Genomic DNA, 23,147 nt, shown 5'->3' on the forward strand with positions numbered 1-23,147 from the left:
AAATCTAGTACAGGTTATTGAAGTAAATTACTGCTCCAATCAAACACATTAATTAATTCCGACCATGAACTCAGCCCTCTGAGGAATTTTGAAAAACAGTTCCTGGGGGAGAAATCTTATTTGGAGGACACAAAGAAATGTACAAAACGAATTTAAAAAGTCCAGTATAACCAAGCATGGCACTAGCAAAAACAACACATGCTCCAAGATAACAGAAATCACTTCTGAGTTGGTCAGGGAAAGGTTACCCAAAGGTAGCACTTAGAATCCTGAAAGATCTGGAAAGGCATGGTAAAAAGGAGAAATCATGCAGCTATTAACGATATGTAAGTGGAAGAAAAACAATAAAGCCAAGTCTTTGAATAGTTAACTCCTTCCACCCCCTAAACACACACACACACACACACACACACACACACACACACACACTCTCTCTCTCTCTCTCTCTCTCTCTCTCTCTCTCTCTGTCTCTCTCTCTCAACGATCAACAGGTGGGCCTTAAATGTCAACATATGTTTGGATTTTACCCTACAGGCAATGAGGCATCACTGAAGATTTTTTAAATAGGGAAACAGGGAGACAAGAACGTTTTTTATAGCTAGCTGAATGAAAACAACAGGGTATAAGAAAAATTCAAGAAATTCTAAATAGAACTTCTTACTCTTTCGTAAGAACGTTAGCAACCACCTTGTTTTAATACCTAATGATATAACAAATTATGCAATTAAATATTTCAGTTTGTCAGTTTTTCTAAACTGAATAAGGAAAGGTGTGTGGAGGAGAAACAGCAAAAACTATACTAAGATCAGCCTCCCTCATTTTTGAAGGGAAATGGGTAAAAGTGAATTCAAAGACAAACCTTCCCCTAGATTACAAAGGCTCCGAGACGGGGACTGTCCACACACTCGGCGTGAAAAGCAAGCCCCAAACTTAGCAGCTTGGGGAATTCCTTGCCCCACGCGGGAAAAGGGAGATAGCCGCAGGTTACCTCGAAAGCGTCAATTACTCCACACCGAAGGCCGGACCAGCCGCCGATGCAGACACTTCGAGAGACCGAAGGCGTCTCCAGTCGGAAGCTCAAGGTTGCAGGTCCCCAACAAGGGATTTTAGGGTAGAGGACCGTTAGAACCCGTAACCAAGACAACCAACTACTCACCCGCAGGAGGACGGAAGCAGCGGTGGCGCACACTCCCACTTGCCGCCGGAAGTCAGCTCTCCCGGATATTCCGAGGCGCGGAAAGCAATGCCCTATGGGAGATGGAGTACAGAGACGAGCCCCGCCCAGGAGGAACTGGCTACGGGCCCCGCCTTGCCTTCCCTCCTCACTCTCGCCCAATCACCGCGGCCGTCAGAGAGCCGACCAATGGTTTTCTCGGCGTTTTCCCGCGAGAAGTGATACTAATATCCAGGAGCGGGAAGCGGAGAACCTGCGGGTTCGGCGTCGTTGTATTCTAGCTTGACGCCTTTTGCCGGAAGATCACTGCTGGGGTTGGGATTCTGCGCGGCGAGACAAGATGCTCAAGTCCAAGACGTTCTTAAAAAAGACCCGGGCGGGCGGCGTGTTGAAGATCGTGCGCGAGCATTACCTGCGAGACGACATAGGCTGCGGTGCGGTCGGCTGCACAGCCTGTGGCGGGGCGCACGAGGGGCCGGCCTTGGAGCCGCAGCCCCAGGACCCGGCCAGCAGCCTGTGCCCGCAGCCGCACTACTTGCTGCCTGACACTAACGTGTTACTCCACCAGGTGCGTGGGCGGGCGAACCGCGGACACTGCGGCCCCGCCGGGACAAGGGGTGAGACAGATAGGGAAACGGAGGCCCAGGGAGGCGGGTCTTCGGCAGTGTCCCATACCTAGGGAGAGGCAAACCCCCTGGGGATCCAAGCTTCCTGTTCCCCAGGCCGAGGTTCTTTTCTTTGTGCTTAAAAAAATTTAGTTCTTGGAGTCGTATTTTAGACACGCTATTTTTCTAACTCCTGGTGTCTCTTCTGCCTTAGATTGTAAGTGCCTGGAGGCCGGGGACCGGGGCTTCTGTGGCCTCCAGCCTGCGACTCCCAGGCAGCTTGTAAGTGCCTACGAACAAAAACTTTGTGGGCCAACGTATTTCTTTATTAATACCCTTAATTCTACGAAGTTTTGTGATTGGTCTGTTTAAGTGTGCTTTTTTAATAGATCTGAAGGGTTTAATGACTTGTCTCGTTTTCTGTAGCCAAATAGCTCGTTGGCTTAACTTACTCAGTTTTTTTAAAACACAAAGTATTGATGCCCAACATAAAACAGGATTTTATGTTTGACAGAAGCAATTTACAAATGGATATAGGAAAAATTGACTTTATTTTTCTTTAAGATTGATGTGCTTGAGGACCCCGCCATCAGGAATGTAATTGTGCTACAAACAGTTCTTCAAGAAGTGAGAAATCGCAGTGCCCCCGTATATAAACGTATCCGAGATGTGACTAATAACCAAGAGAAGCATTTCTATACTTTCACTAATGAGCACCATAGGTAGGAGAAATATTATGTTAAATATCAGAAAACCACAGGATTAGCTAAACTGGGGAGAGGGTTCCCGGGAGTAAATTGTGACCTTATCAGAAGTTAAGTGATAGATTTCATACCTTATTTGATTCTTACATGCCTGTGCAGAAGATAATGCTAAGTGAATCTCCCTAAGGTCACACAGGCATTGGTGGGCTCAAGCCTGGAACCAAATATCTGCTGATTCCTAGACTACAGTAGGTACTTTTATTTCCCAAATGTTTTCATTTTAAATTGGTTTTAGCATGAGTTGGACTGTAGAATCTTGGGAGATGAGATTTGCCTAGGTTCCTGGAATACCATATTATGTGAACAACTAACAAAGGGTAATAAAATGTATGAATTTGTGAAGGGGAGGTTTAAAAATAGAAAGTAGATTTATTCTTCATGGTCTTTTCAAAAGTTTAGTACTGTGTAACTGATTACATTGAGCAAAATTAGGTTAAGGAGTAGAATTCTTTGTTATGTTTTCAGATTAAAGACCTTTGAACTTAATGTGTGGTCTCAGAACATATGATATTGCCTATTATGTTATAATATGTAAATAATCCATGGTGGGTATTTATGGTACTTTTATTAGCTTAGATCTGGGTTTCACAGTCTTGCGATTATAGATATTTTAGACTGAATAATTTTTTTTCTGGTGGGAAAGCTGTTTTATACATTGTAGGATGTTTAGCAGCCCTGGCCTCTACCCACTCCTCAGCAGCAGTCACCACCCCTTACCCACACCACCACCATCACTGACTTGTGATGATGCAAAATCCCCGGGGGGTGGGGGTGAATTCATTGGATTGAGAACCATTGGATTAAGAGTATAGAATTCTGGTAATGAAATTCCATCAGATTATGCAAATTTTTTAAATCTTTAATTTCTCGAATTTCTTGATTCTTGTATCTCAAACTTCAAAGTTCTTGTAAAGAATACCAGTGAAGCTCTTGTAGACTTCTTATTTCTAGTACCTCCTTGAAATCTAGAAATACAAATATACTTGTTTTTCAGTGCAGAAAGACCCAAGTTTAAAACCAATTCAAAAATTTAGGACTGTGTCTTTCACTGATAAGCTTAAAGCACTAGCACCTGGGCATAGTGGCTCATGTCTGTAATCCTGGCACTTTGGGAGGTCGAGGCAGGCAGATCATTTGAGGCCAGGAGTTCCAGACCAGCCTAGCTAACATGGAAAAACCCTGTCTCTTAAAAATACAAAAATTAGCCGGTTGCGGTGCATGCTTCTAGTCCTAGCTACTTGGGAGGCCGGGTTGGGAGGATCACTTGAAGCTGGGAGGCAGAGGTTGCAGTGAACTGAAATCATGCCACTGCACTTCAGCCTGAGGTACAGAGCAAGACTGTCTGTTAAAAAAAAAAAAAAAAGAAAAAAGAAAAAAAAAAGGCATTAGCAAGTGCATTCGATGATGGGGAATAAAATAATTCTAAAACTATTAATGTAAGTCGATTTAATCTATTATTAAGTACTGCAAACTATTGTGCTGAACTTTGCTATTGTACTTAAATCTGGCTTTGACTAACAGGTTTAAAGAAATAGATAAATGTGTTGACATATTTGGGAGTTTAGATAGAAAAAATATATAATCATATCTATTAATGTAGCTGACTTTTCAGTCTCTACAGGGCTTCAGCTATTTATTTATTGTTTACCATGGATAATTTCTATGCATTGTTTCTTAATGATGGTAGAATTCTGATTATAAGTGATCTAATTTTACTATTAGTAGCTTTGAGGAATTGCTGCTAACCTGCAGTTTGAATGAAATCTGATGATCAGACCTGTGAAATTTTATCATAATTTGTTTCAACAAACTATTTAGTGTCTCAACCTAAAGTATAAGTTCTGATCTTGAATTTTTCTTTTTAGGAAATAAAATTGTATTGGCCTTTTTCTTCTTCCATTAAACATAATTTTCTACTTTTCCAAGCAAATTGTTTTCTTAGAAACTTAAGTATAAGAATTCTGATTTCTTCTCTTCTCTGAGATGTACATTTGAATACATTCAAGAGAAAAGATAACCATTGACTTTTTCTAGTTTAGTGGTGGTTAAGGATTTATGTGCTAAGAGTTTTCACATATCCTTGTTTCTATTGATTTCCTTTTATTTCGTTTGTTTTTTCTTTCCTTTACATTTAGAGAAACCTATGTAGAACAAGAACAGGGAGAAAATGCTAATGACAGGAATGATAGAGCTATTCGAGTAGCAGCAAAATGGTACAATGAACATTTGAAGAAAATGTCAACAGACAACCAGCTGCAAGTTATCTTCATAACAAATGACAGGAAAAACAAAGAGAAAGCTGTAGAAGAAGGAATACCAGCTTTTACTTGTAAGTCTACATGTAGAAGTAGTTAGTGCATTTTTGCAATTGCATGTAAAAGTAATCATCAGGCCTGTGGTCAGATGTTTACTTTAGTATTTTCATAGTCCTATGTAACTTCATGTGAAATTTTTGTATAAATTTCACATAGTTTTTAAGCCACGTGTGTTGTGGTGCCCAATGACTGTTAGTTTTCGCCTATTTGGAACTGATTTAGCAGTGAAAGCTCATAAATATACTGGAACCCCTGCCTCTGCTTAGGGATGATCACATCAACAGGTCTGAGTTTTGTTTTTTAAATAAATTGAGGCCGGGTGTGGTAATCCCAACACTTTGGGAGGTCAGGGCAAGAGGCTTGCTTGAGACCAGGAGTTTAAGACCAGCCTGGGCAACATAGCAAGACTGTGTCTCTACAGGAAAAAAAAAAAAGCCATGCTTGGTAGTGTGTGACTATAGTCCCAGCTACTCGGGAGGCTAAAGTAGGGAGATAGCTTGAGCCCAGCGATTCTAGGTTGCAGTGATGTATAATTGCGCCACTGCACTCTAGCCTGAGAGACTGAGTGAGACTGTCTCTTAATGAATGGAAGAATGACATGTATACTGTCACAAACAAGACTATCCATTTTTTTTTCATATCTAAGGAAAAGGCACTATCAAAAACAACATAAACTTATTTTTTCAGGTGAAGAATATGTAAAGAGCCTAACTGCTAACCCTGAACTCATAGATCGTCTTGCTTGTTTGTCTGAAGAAGGGGTATGTTTTTGTTTTATTTTGTTTTTGAAAAGTAAAAGTATTAAAATAGCCACTTTGGGATATTAGGGATATAGTTACCAAATTGAAAAATTGGAATGTCAGTAGGTGAGCTGGATTTGGAATAGTTGCTATGTTATAAACAAGAGTGGATGTAATAGGCTTATTGAAATGCTGTTCCTAAAAGAGTTAACTTTCTGAAATAGATGCATTCTCAGTAACCTGAGTAGGGCCTGGCACATGATAGCACTATTTGGTTGAGAAAAAAATGAATGGAATCCATGGCCGATTTGCGAATAAGGAGTAGCTGTTTGACAAATAAAGAAGTGGCAAGCCCTGCAGACAGAGGAAAGAAGAGGGAGGGGAGTGTCCAGATAGTAAGGACCTAGACTTTGTTCTGTAGGTGTAAAGATCTCCCTGAAGGGCTGCTGTAAAGAGAAGATAGAAGAAAGGATTCCAAGACCTCTTCCTTATATGTCAGACTAAGAAACAGTAAGGGTATATGAATGTGGATTGGTGGAAAATCAGCAGAAATGGTATTTATTTGTAAGGCCACTCTCATGTCAGTGTGTAAGATTATGCATTTTATCCAGGAAAGATCAGAGGCGGAGAGGTGAGTAAAGGAGTTGTTGCAATAGCTGATGTGAGAAGGACTGCTAAGGGAATAAATTCTGAGCCTTCATTTTTTTATATATAAATATGTAATGTTTAGTGATAATGACTTCATAGTATTGTTACAAGGATCAAATAAAATGATAACTGTAACATTAATACAATTTCCATCTCAGTGCCTGGCACATAGCTATGTTAAATATAATTGGTAGCCCTTGTTATAGATATAGGTTTTAAGTGATAGGACATTGTACATAAATCCAGTCTTTACATTTCACTCATCCTTTCTTACCTTTAAGATACTTTATGAAACCAAAAGGAAATGAGAAGATAAAAGTTGGGTTTGATTTTTGAAATACAGATTTAGGATTGCCCAATATGTAGTCACTCAGTTATATGTGGCTGTTTAAATTTAATACGTATTAAAAATTCAGTTTCTTGGTGTTACTATCTATCTTTCAAGTGCCCAAGAGAAACTTGTGCGTAGTGGCTACCACATTAGAGATCACAAAATGAATACTTCCTTCATCATAGGAAGTTGTTTCTGTTAGCACTCATCTATAAGAAACACTGCTATAGTTTCTCATGTTCAGAGCTGTGTGTACTGTAATGTAGATCTCAAAAATTATCTGATAATAATACTAGTTGCGTATTGAGTGAACAGAAGACTTATTAGCCGCATCTGTTGGTCTGCTTATTTCATAGAATGAAATAGAAAGTGGAAAAATAATATTTTCAGAGCATCTTCCCTTAAGTAAGCTACAGCAAGGCATAAAATCTGGTACATACCTTCAAGGAACATTTAGAGCCAGCAGGGAAAATTACTTAGAAGCTACCGTGTGGATTCATGGCGACAATGAAGAAAATAAAGAGGCAAGTATATACATAAATTCCTTATACACTAAAATAAAGATGCTATTTTATATATTATGACCAGTTAATGGTAAAAGCTATTTGCATAGCATATGAGGCTTCACATACTTTAAAGCAAATAATAACCCTTTTTTTTTTTTTTTTTTTTTTTTTTTTTTTTTGCAGTGCTCGCTATTTTTCAGGTTTTTAAAATCTTTGTGCATGGCATTTCATTTAATATTCAATCCAACCTATAAAAAGTAGGTAGTGTACTCTTATTTGACCAATCAGGACCTTGAGATTTACAGAGTATAAATAATTTTCCCAAGGTCTCTTGGTACCATCGTAAGTTATGGTGGAGCCATGAACACAACCTGTATTTTCTGACTCATGTTTTTTCTGCCTGATGTTGAGAAATCACGGGTGTGGAATTAGGGACACTATAGAGAAAGAAAATCTATAAAGGAGAAATAGAGATTTCATAGAGACATTCAGAGTGTATGTAAATATCTTTTCGATGATCTTCCCATTTTTATATTGCATTAAAATGTATTTGGGCAAATGCCCTCTATTGTTTTAAACAGATAATCTTACAGGGACTTAAACATTTAAACAGAGCTATTCATGAAGATATTGTGGCTGTGGAGCTTCTCCCAAAGAGTCAGTGGGTAGCACCATCTTCTGTGGTTTTACATGATGAAGGTCAAAATGAAGATGATGTGGAGAAAGAAGAAGAGAGAGAACAAATGGTATGAATCTAAGCAGGGTTTTTTTTTGTTTTGTCTGCATAGCTGTGTATTATTAGTTAATGTGTCAGCTTTGGAAAAAAACAAGTTTCATTGCTTTCAGAATTATTGCATAAAATTATAGTTCTATACATTTAATACATATCATACACGTTTTTTTTCCTCTTCTATATAGTTTTATCGTCTTAATTTGCTCAAATAAATGGGTTTAAATGCAAACTGACTGTTAATATGAGTAGGAAACTGAAAATCTATGACATTCAAGTATGTGATTTGACTTAATGAGGTTTAAGTAAATACAAATTTAAAGTTTTCTGAAATGCTTTAATGTTTTAGGAAATGTGCTAGGAAATGCTTTAGAAAAGGCTTTAGGTAAAATTTCTTTTACATAATAGATGTATTTCTGGTCTATTACTTCTCTGTTACCATATTTATTATGAAGAGAATAATTTCAGTTATTTCTTATTAGCTAAGCCTACTTGCTATGACCTGTTTATTTCTATATTTTATAATTACAATAGTATTATAAGTAGTTGGAATACATATAACAGTTGTTGTATTCTTTTTCTATTATTTATCTTCATTGCTCTGGAGTCTCACTATGAAATTATCCATGGAGAGTCCAGGCCTTTGGATAATGTTAAGCGGTGAAATACCATAAGAACTTTTGTTATTTCTAATAGCAGATACTCTTTATTTGGGATTTTATTTTGTATAAGGAAGAACCTTTAAAGATACATTACTTTTTAAATGGATTAATAAACAAAGGTCCAAAGAAAACTAGTCACCATACCACGTAGCTAATTTGTGCAAACCAGTACTGGAAACCTGGTCTAATTCCCAGACCTGTGTGTATTTTAGTTAGTAAATCCTCATGTTAAACCTGTACAATGTTGAGTTCTGACATATGTATTCAGTTATATTTATTTATTTTTGCTTTGTGATTGTTTTGTAGTGCGTTATTACCACAATGTCTGTGGTTTGGTTTGGCATGTTCTTGTCTAGAATTTTGAAACATCAACATTCTGTAGTCTTATGTCATAATTTACTGCCTGAGTGGATTAGTATCAATGAATGCATTTTGATTTTGAAAGGAAATGGCCTTACTAAGAGGAATATAACTGAACATTTTTATTTTTATATCACAGCTTAAGACTGCTGTAAGTGAGAAAATGTTAAAGCCTACAGGTAGAGTTGTAGGAATAATAAAAAGGAATTGGAGACCATATTGTGGCATGCTTTCCAAGTCTGACATTAAGGAGGTGAGTAAAGAGCATTACTGTGTAATAAAGAAATGATAAACATGTAATAGAACTTATAGCCTTTCTTTTGCCTCCATCCTCAGATATTTTTGTGTGTAAGATCTTTATTTCTAATTTTTGCTAGTCAAGAAGACATCTCTTTACACCTGCTGATAAGAGAATCCCTCGAATTCGCATAGAAACCAGACAGGCTTCTACATTAGAAGGACGGAGAATTATTGTTGCTATTGATGGTTGGCCCAGAAATTCCAGATACCCAAATGTAAGCTTAAAGTATTTCTTTTATTTGGGGATGTTTAATTAAAATTTTGTGAACAGTATTTCTGCTTTTAATAAAAATAGAATCTACTTTTATGTAGGATTTGTACTGAAATTTAGGGCTATTTCAAAAAGTGATTGGTAAGTAACATGTCTACTTTGAAAATTAATTTTATGAAATTCCAGGGTAAATCATTTGGTTACTCTAATGTAAATTTCTTTTTTTTGAGAGTCTCATTCTGTTGTCCCGGCTGGAGTGCAGTGGTGCGATGTCGGCTCACTGTAGCCTCTGCCTCCCAGGTTCAAGTGATTGTGTGTCTCAGTTTCCCAATTAGGTGAGACTACAGGTGTGTGCTAATTCACCCAGCTAAATTTTAGTAGAGATGGAGTTTCGCCATGTTGACCAGGCTGGTCTTGAATTCCTGGCCTGAAGTGATCCACCCACCTCAGCCCTCCAAAGTGCTGAGATTACAAGCGTGAACCACTGTGCCTGGACTCTTTTATGTACATTTTTAAACCAATAACTGTTATTGATCATGACTGTGACAAGTGAGTTCTGTACAGATTCTAATAAACAAATTTTGAAACTATCGTATTGGAAGCACATTTTAAACTGAACCTTAATAAGAAATAGATGCTTTAGGATATAAGAACTTGACCCTCATGAAGTCTCCATCATAAATAAATCAGTTGAGAAGTCTTGTCTAATTTACCAAAGGGTCATTAATTTAAGAAGTCATTATGGAAATGTTTAGGAATACTGAGATGATATGTAAATGCTGAAGGATTTAATATGATCAGATGTAAATTTGCTATAAAATAGGTCTTTGTAATAGTGCCTCTTGGTTTCAGGGACACTTTGTGAAAAATTTAGGCGATGTTGGAGAGAAAGAGACCGAAACAGAAGTTTTGTTACTTGAACATGATGTTCCTCATCAGCCCTTTTCACAGGCTGTTCTTAGTTTTCTGCCAAAGATGCCCTGGAGCATTACTGAAAAGGTAAGTTGAAAGTAATATGTAGTAATGTTATAAATTATTATTTATTCCCAAGTTTTAATTTCTGTGTTTTTAAATATGTAGACACCATGGGCCCTCTTTTTCTGCATTTAGTTAAGTATTGCATTCTTAGGAATTACAGAACATTTGCTTCTTCATTGAAAGATAAGTTTTTCTGTGAAGCAGACACTTCCACATGTTAAGTGTTTCAAAGGTAAGGAAACCACTAGTTATAAATCATATGTGGTGTCTCTCTGCTCCAGTGCAGGAAAAAGAAATGTGGTTGTCATCAAGAAAATACAGCTAAATTGTTTTTGTATACATCTTACTGATTTCACAAGAGCTATTAATATGTTTTAGTTGTGCTTTGGACGTGATTTATTTGTTTTGTAATCTTATGTCTTCTAGGACATGAAAAACCGAGAAGACCTGAGGCATCTGTGTATTTGTAGTGTGGACCCACCAGGATGTACTGATATAGATGATGCTCTGCATTGTAGAGAACTGGAAAATGGAAATTTGGAGGTATTCATTTGTAATAATATTTTTACCTAAATATAGTTCTGTTCTGAGTTCATTTTCTTTTGACCTAGAATAGATTTTTTACTAATTACTGTTGTAAGTATAATTATAGCTGCAGACTAACAACCATGTGTCAGAAGTTGAAATGGTAGAGGTGACCGAGTCTTTTTAAAATTTAGCTAAATCTTATCTTACTAAAACTCCATTGGTACATTTGCCCAATCAAGCATATTGACATCCTTTTATTTTTACCTTTTTTAGGTTGGTGTTCATATTGCTGATGTGAGCCATTTTATTAGGCCAGGAAATGCCTTGGATCAAGAATCAGCCAGAAGAGGAACAACTGTGTATCTTTGTGAAAAGGTAAATACACTGAATTTAAAAATTTAATAATTGTGGACACTTACGGATTCTTAAACAGCCATGAATTAGCTGAGAAAAATACATGGAATAAGGTGGCTTTAAATCACTAAATATGTTGCGAATTTTTATTATCAAGTGGTTCAGATAACAAAGTATTGTGGGCCAGTCATGGTGGCTCACGCCTGTAATCCCAGCACTTTGGGAGGCCGAGGTGGGCAGATCACCTGAGCACGGGGGTTTGGGACCAGCCTGACCAACACAGAGAAAAACACAAAATTAGTTGGACATGGTAGCACAAGCCTGCAATCCCAGCTACTCTGGAGGCTGAAGGAGGAGGATGGCTTGAACGTGGGAGGCAGAGGTTGCCATGAGCTGAGAATGTGTGGATGTACTCCAGCCTGGGCAATAAGGGCGAAACTCCATCTCGAAAACAAACAAACAAAAAAAAGCATTGTGAAAGTCAAGGGGAAGGATACGCTTAGTCTGTTAGTGATGTATTCTTAAAGTTCTTCTATATACTTTTTTTCCAAAAATTTAGTTTCTCTTTTCTTTTTTTAGTATTTTAAAAACACCTTATGGTTTATATTAAGCATTGGAGAAAGGTCCAGTTGTAGAGTATGTCAGTTATCAAGTATAAACTTGTACAGACGAGAGATTTAAAACTTTCAGAGGACAGCTAGGTTGTAAATGTAGAGGTCTTAAACTTAGATTAATTGGCATGAAGTCCAGTTTTCCTTCATAGCTTTCCTTCTTTAACAATTTTGTTTTAAGTACTTTTATAGAAACATACCTTTCATTTGACCTTTTCTCAATGCTCCTGTTTACAAAAATCAGAACACTCTTTTCTTTCCTTGTTTGGTGAATGCTATTTGAGAATAGAACCTCAAATAAATGTATGGATATAGCTAAGTAATCTGTGTTCTGTTTTTATGTTTCACAGAGGATTGACATGGTTCCAGAGTTGCTTAGCTCTAACTTGTGTTCCTTAAAATGTGACGTTGACAGGTATTTCTACATAGTTTTTTTCCATGAAGACATTGTATTTACTACTTGAACCTGATTCCTATTAAATACTCTGTATTTTCCTTCATAGGCTGGCGTTTTCATGTATTTGGGAAATGAATCACAGTGCTGAAATCTTAAAAACGAAGTTTACCAAAAGTGTTATTAATTCAAAGGTTCGTTTCATGGTTAATCTCTAATGTTTAAACTTTTTGGTACTTTTTTGAAAAAGGCTAAATAAAGTTAAATTTTTGTAAAGATTCATGTATATGGATATATATACAGACACATATAAAAATATTCATGTATTTGAAAAGAGATGTATAATTGTTTATATTTACTTAACCTAAAATAGAAAAACATATACATATAAATGGCTGAGATACATAGTCTAAAAAAAATCCACAGTTGCAGGCACATGCTTACATACGTACAGAGGCACTTAAATTTACACTAAAACTCATTTGGCCCTTTTGCTACCTACACTCAAAAAAGAATGCAGAAAGCAGGTCTTATTGCCAGCTTTCTTTGACCCTTTGTATATTGCTAATACCAGGCCAAAATAACCAGCCCCAGCGCCATCACTTAAATTTGAGATTGCCGCATACCTCTCAGGAAGTTTTCAATCAAGCTAGATCCTCTTTTGAACATGTAAAGTGGATATACAGACAAATGTATTTCAGTTTGGGTGGGAAGGGAAGACTCTTTCTAGGCAGAAAAACAAGGGCTAGGTCTGTACCCTCAGGATAGAGTGGGGGTATTGTTATAGCAAAATTTAGAGGTTTCTTTTTCCCCAGTATCTGCTTAATTCTTGATGTTATTCAGAAATTAGTTTATGTTGCAGTTGTCCTGTATTCAGAAGCTTACAAATTATATACACTTGAGAAAACCAACTAGTGGTTTTATGCTGTAACCAAAGAACCCTAGTAACTGACATTGTTCCTACTTACAATTGGTGAGTGTTTTAAAACTTAGCATGTCCACCTTTTCTTTCTTCTCATTTTCTTGCAGAAATGATGTTTAAGTCACTGTTGGATTTCAGTAGAACTAGCCTGAGATCATGTGTATTCAGAATGGAGCTGGTTGTATTCTTGTCCTTTTTCTTTTTTTTGTATCTCTCCCAAGAATCCCTTCTGTTCTTTCTCGTTTTGCCCTACATCTTTCTTCAAGGTTTGCTAAACCCTTGATCTTCTAATGATCTGGTTTTCAAACTTAACCTGTTTTTCCTGGCCCTTTGGCAACCTTCTTGCTGTTCTGCTAACTATTGGTTGGTAAGAAAGCAGTGTTAGGCTGACAAATAGTGATGTGTGCATTATTTAAGCCGTGACAGTTTGTACTTTTAAATAAGAATGACTTTTAATTCTTTAAGACTTGGTCAGTATAACAAAATTATATGAAAAAAATTCTAGTTAACATAGAGCATAAAACCTGTTTCAGAGTGAAAACTCTTAGCCCTTAGTAGATGAGTTGGTTCTCCCAGGAATCTGACCTGACCTGTATTATCTAACTGTTATGCTCTTTCTTTTTTTCACTTATGAAGCTCCTCTTTAAAAATGAGTTTTTTTTTTAAAAAAGGTGAATTTCTGTGAGAGAAATAGGAACAGAAGCAGTTATTTGTGTATTTGGGTTGTTTGTCATTGGGGATTACTTAAACTCTTTGCTACTGTGATTTGTCTGGTTTTTACGGGCTTAATTTTGGGCATTTGTTAGATTTCCTCCAAAACGTGATGTCTCGACTCCTGCAGTCTTAATTATTTGCAAGGGAGTAATGATCATATGGAAAGGATTTCACATTTGTTATCAGAGAAAGAATTGATCTAACCTACCTTTGTGTTTTATTTTTGTATTATCTGGGTATTTATACAGTAACTGAAATATACAAGTAAAGTTTAAAATTTGTTTGCTAACAGCATTGCCATTTTACCTTTTAAAATATGTTTGTTTATGTTATATAATGCCTCAGGTAAGAATTAATGAACCAGAAATCATAGGTGTGAAGTATAAAGTCATAGCTAAGAATTTCTCTTTTGTTACTGATTTTAGGCTTTCTGAAATCATGAATTTTGTGTAGTGGAAGCAGGAGGATATATTGCAAACCATTTTTCTATCATTTATGAGAATTATGTAACATATAGTTTCTTTTTCAGGCATCTCTGACATATGCTGAAGCTCAGTTGAGAATTGATTCAGCAAACATGCGTGATAATATTACCACTAGTCTCCGTGGACTGAATAAACTAGCCAAAATTCTGAAGAAAAAAAGGATTGAAAAAGGGTATATTTTGTTTTTCATAGTATTAAGATAATCTTTATACTCGTTACATTGTTCGATCATGGGCAGTGAGAGAGACTCCTGTTTCTTCTAGCTTCCTTTTATTTATTTATTTTGAGATGGAGTCTCACTCTGTCACCCAGGCCGGAGTGCAATGGTGCAATCTCCACTCACTGCAAACTCTACCTACCAGATTCAAGAGATTTTCCTGCCTCAGTCTCCCAAATAGCTGGGATTACAGGTGCCCACCACCACACCTGGCTAGTTCTTGTATTTTTAGTAGAGACAGGATTTCACCATGTTTGCAGGCTGGTCTTGAACTCCTGACCTCAGGTAATCCACCTGCCTCAGCTTCCCAAAATGCTGGGATTATAGGCATGAGCCACCATGCCCAGCCTCTAGCTTCCTTTTAAATGTTAGCAATTTGATTCTGGACTGATGTTTGTTCAGGAGTTCCATCCTTGTAATTTGTTGTGCTAAAAATTATGTTTGAGTTAAAGATCTTGAAGAAATTCCAGGAAGACAAGAACTCCTTAAGACTTATATATATTGTTTCTAATTTTAATTAGAAATGAGTTTCCAGATTGGACATTGGGTTTCAGAGGTTTAAATAAATGTAGATTAGGTCCTCCTTGCACTTTAAATTTTAGAGATTATTTAACTCAACCTCCTCATTTTTATTAGACAATTAAAAGCTGCATAAAAGGAGTCCTCCCAGAGATCTAACTAGTAGCATTTATGAGTCTTTTAGCTGTTGTGTCATGGCTTTTGCCTAACTACAAAAGGCGTAAGGTATAGAGTATTAACTCAGACTTGATGAAGGAAAGCAGTTAAAAGAAATTTGACTCTTAAAAGGCATTGTTGACTATCAGAGGAAACCAAGTACATGAACGTTCTAGATGTTGGGTCTCAGGATTCCCAAATCCATCTAGGATAGGGTCACAAGCTGTTACTAAAGGTGTTTTTGTGGTGAGTGCAGATTGTACGTTTGTGTTGTTTCGTAAGATGTGCCCATTTAAATTCATTAAAATTAATAAAATTAACAACTTAGTTCTTTAACCTACTAGCCATATTTCAAGTGCTCAATAGCCGTGTGACTAATGACTATTGTGTTGGACAGGGCACACATAGAACATTTCCATCACTGCAGAAAGTGCTGTTGGACAGTGTTTGAGGTAGTTACATAGTAGGTTATCAGTTTCTGCTGTGTTGGTTAAATCTTCGTGGAAGATACTTTTGAATTATGGATCTTCTGGTATTACTGTGCTACCCGTGGCAGCTTATTTTTTACCTGTCTTTATTGTTCCTTGCCTCAATGACTGTTTTCTGTAGTAAATTAAATACAGCTAATCCCCTTCTTTATTTGTAAAAGTGGTTAAAAACCTTTGTGGCTCAGTAAAAACTCATCGTTTGGATACAGAAGGTATATAAACCCTCAGAAGCACAGGGATTCAGATTTCCTTGTGTTGCTGTCATCCTCTCTTGTTAAATGCATTTTTAAATCTCTAAAATACTAAGCTATTTATTAAAATAGAGACATAAAACACCAGATGGTCATAAAGCCTTCAGGACAGCAAGTCTTATGCACTTGCTGTAGTCATTGTCTTTTTTAAATAATAATTTCTATAGTAAGAATAATTTCTATGGTTTTGTCTTATTGGCTTGCTTGACTATAAATTGTCTCTTTTAATTTTTATTTAGGGCGTTGACTCTGTCTTCTCCTGAAGTTCGATTCCACATGGACAGTGAAACTCATGATCCTATAGATCTGCAGACCAAGGAACTTAGGTTCGTAATTTTTTTGATGGGCAGTAGATAAGATTTTTTTGTTTTAAATGTAGTGTTGACTGTAAGTACAAATAACAAAAATACTTATATACAACGTAGTGATTAGGGTCATGATTTTTACTTTTTTGGCTTATGAAAGAAAAATAAATTTAAGCTCAGTTTTTCTTATATAAAACTGGGTTAAAAAAAACTGGGTTTAGTAGCATAGTAGAAGAACTTTCCATTTGAATTTGTTTGCTTTGATGTATAATGTATTAGAACTTACTAATAGTTGTTATAATAAATAAAGATGACCCTGATTAATTTCTAAAGTATTTAATATAGCATATACTGTAGTGCAGGGCTTCCCAGCCCCTGGGCTGTGAGCATTACCACGTGAGCTTTGCCTTCTGTCACATCAGTGGCACTATTAGATTCTCATTGGAGCACCAGCCCTACTGTGAACTGTGCATATGCAGGATCCGGGTTGTACGCTTCTTATGAGAATCCAGTGCCTGGTGAAACCATCCCTTCCTCCCCTCATCACATAGAAAAATTGTCTTCATGAAACCAGTCCATGGGATCAGAAAGATGGGGGCAGGATAGAATAATGGATAGTAGGATAGAACAATGGATAGTAGAATAGAATTATGGTGAAGATTACGAGCTATGAAGTCAGACTCCCTAGGTTTGGATCCCTCTGCTGTCATTGCTGTTATATTTCCAACTATTTAAAGTAGGTATTTGACCTCTCCTTGCCTCAATTTATTTTGCTATAAATTGCCTATGATTGATAATGGCACCTACCTAATAGGGTGCTATGAGGAATATACAGATATTAGCTATTTTTGTTTATTGATTTAGTTAAGATGATGTAGGAAACAATTTTTTGTTAAATCAGTTTAGGCCTCTTTTTATGCTTCTTATTTATATTAAGTTAATTCTGGAATTAAACATGCATATACTCTTTTCTAATAGATGACCAAGGGTTAAAAATGGGAATATACTCAGATTTCTTACTTAGAACCAGTATGTGCTATACTGCTATTGTAATATCTAAAAATCCCTTATCGGAGAACTTCTGTGTAAGTATGTCTAATGTTAATGCTAACAATGAGCCGAGTAGTAGGAGCTTTCGTTGAGAAAAAGGTTGATACTAGCTTTGCCAAAGTAAATCATCACTTATTTCTTCTTACCAAGAAGAAAGAATACGTTTCTAAGATGTTGTCCCCATATGATGGGAGGTCTTTCTAATATTTTTTAAATGAATATACTTTGTCAAGATGTTACAAGATGAAACTTGAATAAAAGTTAATAATATATGTTCAATGATTTGAGACACAGAAAGCACTATATCAACAGAAAATGGATCATTTACTAAACTAACCTAAAAATGTATATGAATAACTATATAGAGAATGACAGCAGTATCCGATTGGTTAAGAGTTTTGAAGTCGGATTTTGTGGTCTCAGATTCTCATATTGCTAATTACTCTCACCTTGAGCAAGAGAATAATGAGCATATCTTCAGTTTTCTCATCTGTAAAATGGTGTATGTGTGTGTGTCTGTGTCTGTGTGTGTGTTGAGGGTGGGTTGTACTTAACAGCATAATCACTGACCCATTTTAAGTATCCAAATTAGCTATTATAAATATGATCTCTTCATTTTAGTAATGTATTGTTGAAAATTTTGGTTTTTTAAGCCAAAATTTGTATGATCTAAATAGCTTTCAATTCTTAGTAAACTTTATTGATTTATGATTAAATATATTTTGGACCTTGTAAAATGAAGTGGAAATGTTTGTTTTTGTTTTATATGCAAATAGAGTAGTAAGGCTTCTGGTTTTGAGTGCAGTTGTGTTGTTGTGTTTTGACACAGAGTCTTGCTCTGTCACCGAGGCTGGAGTGCAGTGATGCGATCTCAGCTCACTGCAACCTCCACCTCCTGGGTTGAAGTGATTCTTACCCCTCAGCCTCTTTAGCTGGGACTATAAACATGTGCCACCATACCTGGCTAATTTTTTTGTATTTTTAGTAGCATTGGGGTTTCGCCATGTTGGACAGGCTTGTCTCGAACTCCAGGGGTCAAGTGATTTGCCTGCCTTGGCCTCCCAGAGTACTGGGATTACAGCCACTGCACCAGGCTCAGTGCAATTTGTAAAGTCTCCTCTAGTATGTGAGATTTACTCATACAGTAGGTGCATAATAAGAGATTGCTAGCAGAGTAACTGAGAGATGAAAGAATTGTAAGTTATTTAAAATACAAATGTACACACACATATGAATGTTTACATAGGAAATGCTCTTATTATCTTCTTGGTAACAAAGATAGCCTGTGAAAAAATATGATATATAGAAGTCTCAGGTTCTCTTTTTTTGTTTGTTTAATGCTTTTTCCATTGGCAGGGAAACAAATTCCATGGTTGAAGAATTTATGTTACTTGCCAATATCTCTGTTGCAAAAAAAATTTATGAGGAATTTTCTGAACATGCTCTGCTTCGAAAACATCCTGCTCCACCTCCATCAAATTATGAAATTCTTGTTAAGGCAGCCAGATCGAGGGTAAGGTCCTGTAGTTTGAAAAATCATCTATTTGTGTTTTGATCTCTCTGTTTTAAATAATTTCATATTCATATCTCCATACAAGTTTTGTTGTTTAACAAGACTATGCCAATAGTTGTTTTTCTTTGTTTTTTTTTTGAGCCAGGTCTCACTCTGTCACTCAGACTGAAGTGCAGTGGCACAATCTCAGCTCACTGCACCCTCCACCACCGGGTCTCAAGCCATCCTCCTGCCTCAGTCTCCTGAGGAGCTGGGACTGCAGGCGTACACCACCACGAGCAGCTAATTTTTTGTATTTTTTTCTGGTATAGATAGGTTTTCACTATGTTGCCCAGGCTGGTCTCAAACTCCCAGGGTCAAGTCATTATCCCACCTCAGCCTCCCAAAGTGCTGGGATTATAGGTGTGAGCCACTGCACTCAATCTAATGTTTTTTAAAAAACACCCTATGCTAAATCCAGGTGTTTAGACTAAGATATATTCAGCATCCTGGTCATATAAAACTCTTCCATGTTTCTTGCCTTTATGCATGTTTTTTATGTCTGTGCTGCTTCATGGCTCCTGTGAACTGCCTCACTTTAAAAATCATATATTTTGTTTTTGTTTTTGTTTTTTTTACTTCAGCTCAGTTAAGTCCTTTCCATATCATGTTCCTAAGAAAGAAGTATATTTATTGCATAAATGCAAAAGAGGAAAATATAGAAAGGCCACCATTTTTTCAGCCCTGCATGCTCCCTACCTCTTATTAGTAGATTTTCATTTAGGGGTACTTACCTCTTGGGTGACTATGGCTTACATTACTTTTCCTTGGATTACCTAATTAGGCCCTATCTTTCCCACCTGGCAGAGAGCTGGGAGCCGTAGTGTTGGACTGCAGAGCATTATTCTAACATGATGGCATTGGTTTCTGATTTTGGATCAGACCTTTACGGCATGCATACCTACCTTCTCCATATTCACTGGAATTGAATCAGCTGCTCACTCCTCTGCTCCAAGGCTTATTCTGTAAATAGGGAATTTTCCTTCATTGTCTCATTTCTTCCAAAGACCTAAGAGAAGAGATGTAATTTTGACTCATCTCCGTAGAGTAGAACAAAGCAGCAAATTTGATGAATCAGAACATTGTTCTGATGGAAGTGTAGTGACCAGTACAGTTTTGTTTCTGGCCATTACTTCTGCTTTGAAGGGAAGGAAAGTAACAAAAAGAGGATGTTTGTTCAGTCAGATTGGTTTATTTTGAAGACATAATGGTACTGACTTAGAAGTGTTTAAGATGGTGCTTTTCCCTCCTTTTTGTTTACAGAATTTGGAAATTAAGACTGATACAGCCAAGTCTTTGGCTGAGTCTTTGGATCGGGCCGAATCTCCTACTTTTCCATATCTAAACACTCTGTTAAGAATATTAGCCACTCGCTGTATGATGCAAGCTGTGTACTTCTGTTCTGGAATGGATAATGATTTTCATCACTATGGCTTAGCATCTCCAATATACACACATTTTACTTCACCCATCAGAAGGTATTAATTATGTCCTTACACAATTAGAGATCATAGAAAATAGTTAATTTTGAATTTTAAAGGCACCTATTAACACTGACATACCATGCTTCTCATTTCTCCCTCGTCTGTCTAGATACGCAGATGTCATCGTTCATCGGCTTTTGGCTGTGGCTATTGGGGCTGACTGTACTTACCCAGAGTTGACAGACAAACACAAGCTTGCAGATATATGTAAAAATCTCAATTACCGGCACAAAATGGCTCAATATGCCCAGCGCGCATCAGTGGCTTTTCATACCCAGGTATTTGCTTTCTGTTGGGACTGCTAGGAAAGATGCAGTTTTGTTCATTTTTTATTTAATTTCAAATTTTTTTGTTCATTTCAAAATATTTTAAGACTAAGTAAGTTATATGTTATTTTACAGCTATTTTTCAAAAGCAAAGGAATAGTAAGTGAAGAAGCCTATATTTTATTTGTAAGAAAGAATGCTATTGTGGTATTAATTCCAAAGTATGGTTTAGAAGGGACAGTCTTTTTTGAAGAAAAGGACAAACCAAACCCACGGCTTATTTATGATGATGAGGTACAGTATTTCTCATGTTTGTTTTCTTTTCTGGGGGGTACATTTTCTTTAAGAGTTCATAAATGGTTACCTATAAAGTATAAAATAAAATTATTTGTTGTACCCTGAAAAACTTATCCTGATCTCCAAATACATGCCAGAAAATCTACATTTAACTTTGCCCCCTAAGCTATGGTTTTACTCATAGTTTGTTACCACCATCTATATACCCATGTGCAGTTGTTGTCTTTGATTTCTCTTTTTTATACCACGTTAAGTTTTGTTCGACCGATAAAGGAATAGATGACTGTTGTTGATAGCTCAGGGAAGGAACTTTTTTTAACTTACAGCGTCTCTTATTTGACACACATTCCCTGTTCTCCTTAGTAGAACTGCAGCTCTTAGAGAATAGTCGAACAATACACTGGCCAAAACACCTTTGTGTTCCCCTACTAGACTAAAAATCTGCTATTTACTGGAGTGATTAATTAATCACTAAGATTTTAATGAATATGTATATTGGAACTACCTTAATGGAGGAGAAAGTATGCACGTAAATAGATCATATTTACATGAGACTACTAGGTTTGTGGCTTTTATGTCAAACACCTAGATGCTTACTAATTTTTATATTTAAACTTAAATTACTATGTAAGATAAATTGTAAAGGATGAGAACAAAACCTCAAATGTAAAGAAGCAAGTAAGAATGATAAAATGTGTTTTGTTTAGATACCCTCACTTAAAATAGAAGACACAGTGTTCCATGTATTTGATAAAGTTAAAGTGAAAATCATGTTAGACTCATCTAATCTTCAGCATCAGAAAATCCGAATGTCCCTGGTAGAACCACAGGTAAGACCAAACTTAAAATTTCCGTGTTGTGGTGGAACAAACAGTACATATTTTGTCAAAGAGAGGGACATAGTTATTTCTGTTTAATGTTAACCCTGTAAGTGTTGTAGAAACCAAATATTTGCATAGCAAATCCTGTTTTCTCACTGATTTCCTTAGGCCATGGGATTCTAGACATCTGAGATTCTTTTCAGGTCTTTGGTACCAAAATAAAAAGATCTTCCATTCTCCTGCCTAGTCTTTTCTCTCCAGAAGTTTTGAACACTGCACTTTGAAGATAAAGTGTAGGTGTTTCACCTAAGATACTCTTAACCTTTGTACTTCCCCAACACACTTGAAACCTCTGATTCTGTCAATCACAGTGGCTCCCCATGTGGAAGACTGTATTACAGTTAAAAAAAAAAAACTTCTCAAATGACATGCTTCTCACCTATTGAGACTGCCTTTTACATTTTTGAACCACTGTTACTTTGTAAAGTAAATCACCTTGTTTTTCACCATTTGCATTACTTTAGATACCAGGAATAAGCATTCCTCCCGATGATATTTCAAACATGAACCTTAATGGACCACAGAAAAAGAAGATGAAGTTTGAAAAATAGCTACATTCAAGAAAAGTCTTCAAAGAGTGGTTTCCTTTTTAAAAGAAAATACTTGAGAGAACACCTCTAAGCCTAAGTGTGTGATACAGTTTGTTTCTTTTAAGTACATTTTAATAATTTCAGACATTTGCATTTTTATTGAACAGTTGACTGTATCTTTCCCATCATACTACTTTAGTTCTGGGTTGAATAGAATTATTTATGCAGAATAATTCAATTGAATATCCATCAGTTAAATACGGTGACAGGACAGCAACTTCAGGGATATGTAAAGATCATGTAAACAGAGTGCTCATCTGCCCGTGGAGGAGCAGATTAATTTTGTGTAAGTACCTTGATTACTTAATATTGGTAGGAAAAAAGTTTCATTTTCCTACAGAGGAAAATAGAACAATTTTAGAAGCAAGGAACAATCTCTTTCTAAGTCTTGAAAGCTGTCAGTGTTGAGGATATAATCTCCTTTGCCATCTTTAATTTACCTAATTTACACTAAGTGTTCGCTCACTCTCTTTAGAAGCTTCCTGTATTTTATTAGTGGTCCTTGAACAACTGTAAATGTTTGGGAATTGGTAGGAAGGCAAGAAGTAGGATATTTTGACCTGACTGGAGAGATGGTTGTATTTTTATTACCAGGTATAAGTGTAATCATCATTGTTGAACTTCAGCGCCAATGTTTCTCCGGAATAAGACATTGGCATTCAAATGTCTATATCTTGTTACTTACAGAATAAAAGACGGATAATTAATGGTTTTTAAATTGTAGTTATATCAGATTATATACACGAGGGGAACTGTATA

The 23,147-nt window shown here is 36.5% G+C and overlaps 2 protein-coding genes across 7 annotated transcripts in view; one reads left to right on the forward strand and one right to left on the reverse strand.

Annotated features, from left to right (window-relative positions):
- Nucleotides 1–1,232, reverse strand: part of PIBF1 (progesterone immunomodulatory binding factor 1) — a 238,647-nt gene extending 237,415 nt beyond the window's left edge. For 3 of the 4 annotated variants that reach the window (XM_039473143.2, XM_074387626.1, XM_074387628.1), the window contains exon 1: nucleotides 1,157–1,232. The gene's annotated coding sequence lies outside the window, so the exon portion shown is untranslated. Of the gene's footprint in view, nucleotides 1–988 lie in introns of all 4 variants that reach the window. The other variant, XM_039473144.2, reaches the window with a different exon arrangement.
- A 161-nt stretch (nucleotides 1,233–1,393) lies between these two features.
- On the forward strand, nucleotides 1,394–23,106 carry DIS3 (DIS3 homolog, exosome endoribonuclease and 3'-5' exoribonuclease). 3 transcript variants are annotated; one of them, XM_010341679.3, is made up of 21 exons: nucleotides 1,394–1,742; nucleotides 1,994–2,061; nucleotides 4,679–4,872; nucleotides 5,546–5,619; nucleotides 6,934–7,101; nucleotides 7,665–7,829; nucleotides 8,975–9,088; nucleotides 9,213–9,350; nucleotides 10,199–10,345; nucleotides 10,751–10,867; nucleotides 11,126–11,227; nucleotides 12,168–12,232; nucleotides 12,321–12,405; nucleotides 14,377–14,504; nucleotides 16,203–16,289; nucleotides 18,675–18,831; nucleotides 20,134–20,348; nucleotides 20,464–20,632; nucleotides 20,756–20,914; nucleotides 21,625–21,747; nucleotides 22,263–23,106. In XM_010341679.3, exons 1-21 carry the CDS (start codon nucleotides 1,515–1,517, stop codon nucleotides 22,347–22,349), a joined length of 2,790 nt encoding a protein of 929 aa, XP_010339981.1. In that variant the 5' UTR covers nucleotides 1,394–1,514; the 3' UTR covers nucleotides 22,350–23,106. The 3 variants fall into 3 exon arrangements, with proteins under 3 accessions (XP_010339981.1, XP_003931084.1, XP_074243730.1); XM_003931035.4 differs by lacking the exon at nucleotides 1,994–2,061 and adding an exon at nucleotides 2,344–2,501; XM_074387629.1 differs by lacking the exon at nucleotides 1,394–1,742 and adding an exon at nucleotides 2,344–2,501.
- Nucleotides 23,107–23,147: the final 41 nt, after the last annotated feature.

This window comes from Saimiri boliviensis, chromosome 16 (genome assembly GCF_048565385.1).
Source record: "Saimiri boliviensis isolate mSaiBol1 chromosome 16, mSaiBol1.pri, whole genome shotgun sequence".
Taxonomy (NCBI): domain Eukaryota; kingdom Metazoa; phylum Chordata; class Mammalia; order Primates; family Cebidae; genus Saimiri; species Saimiri boliviensis.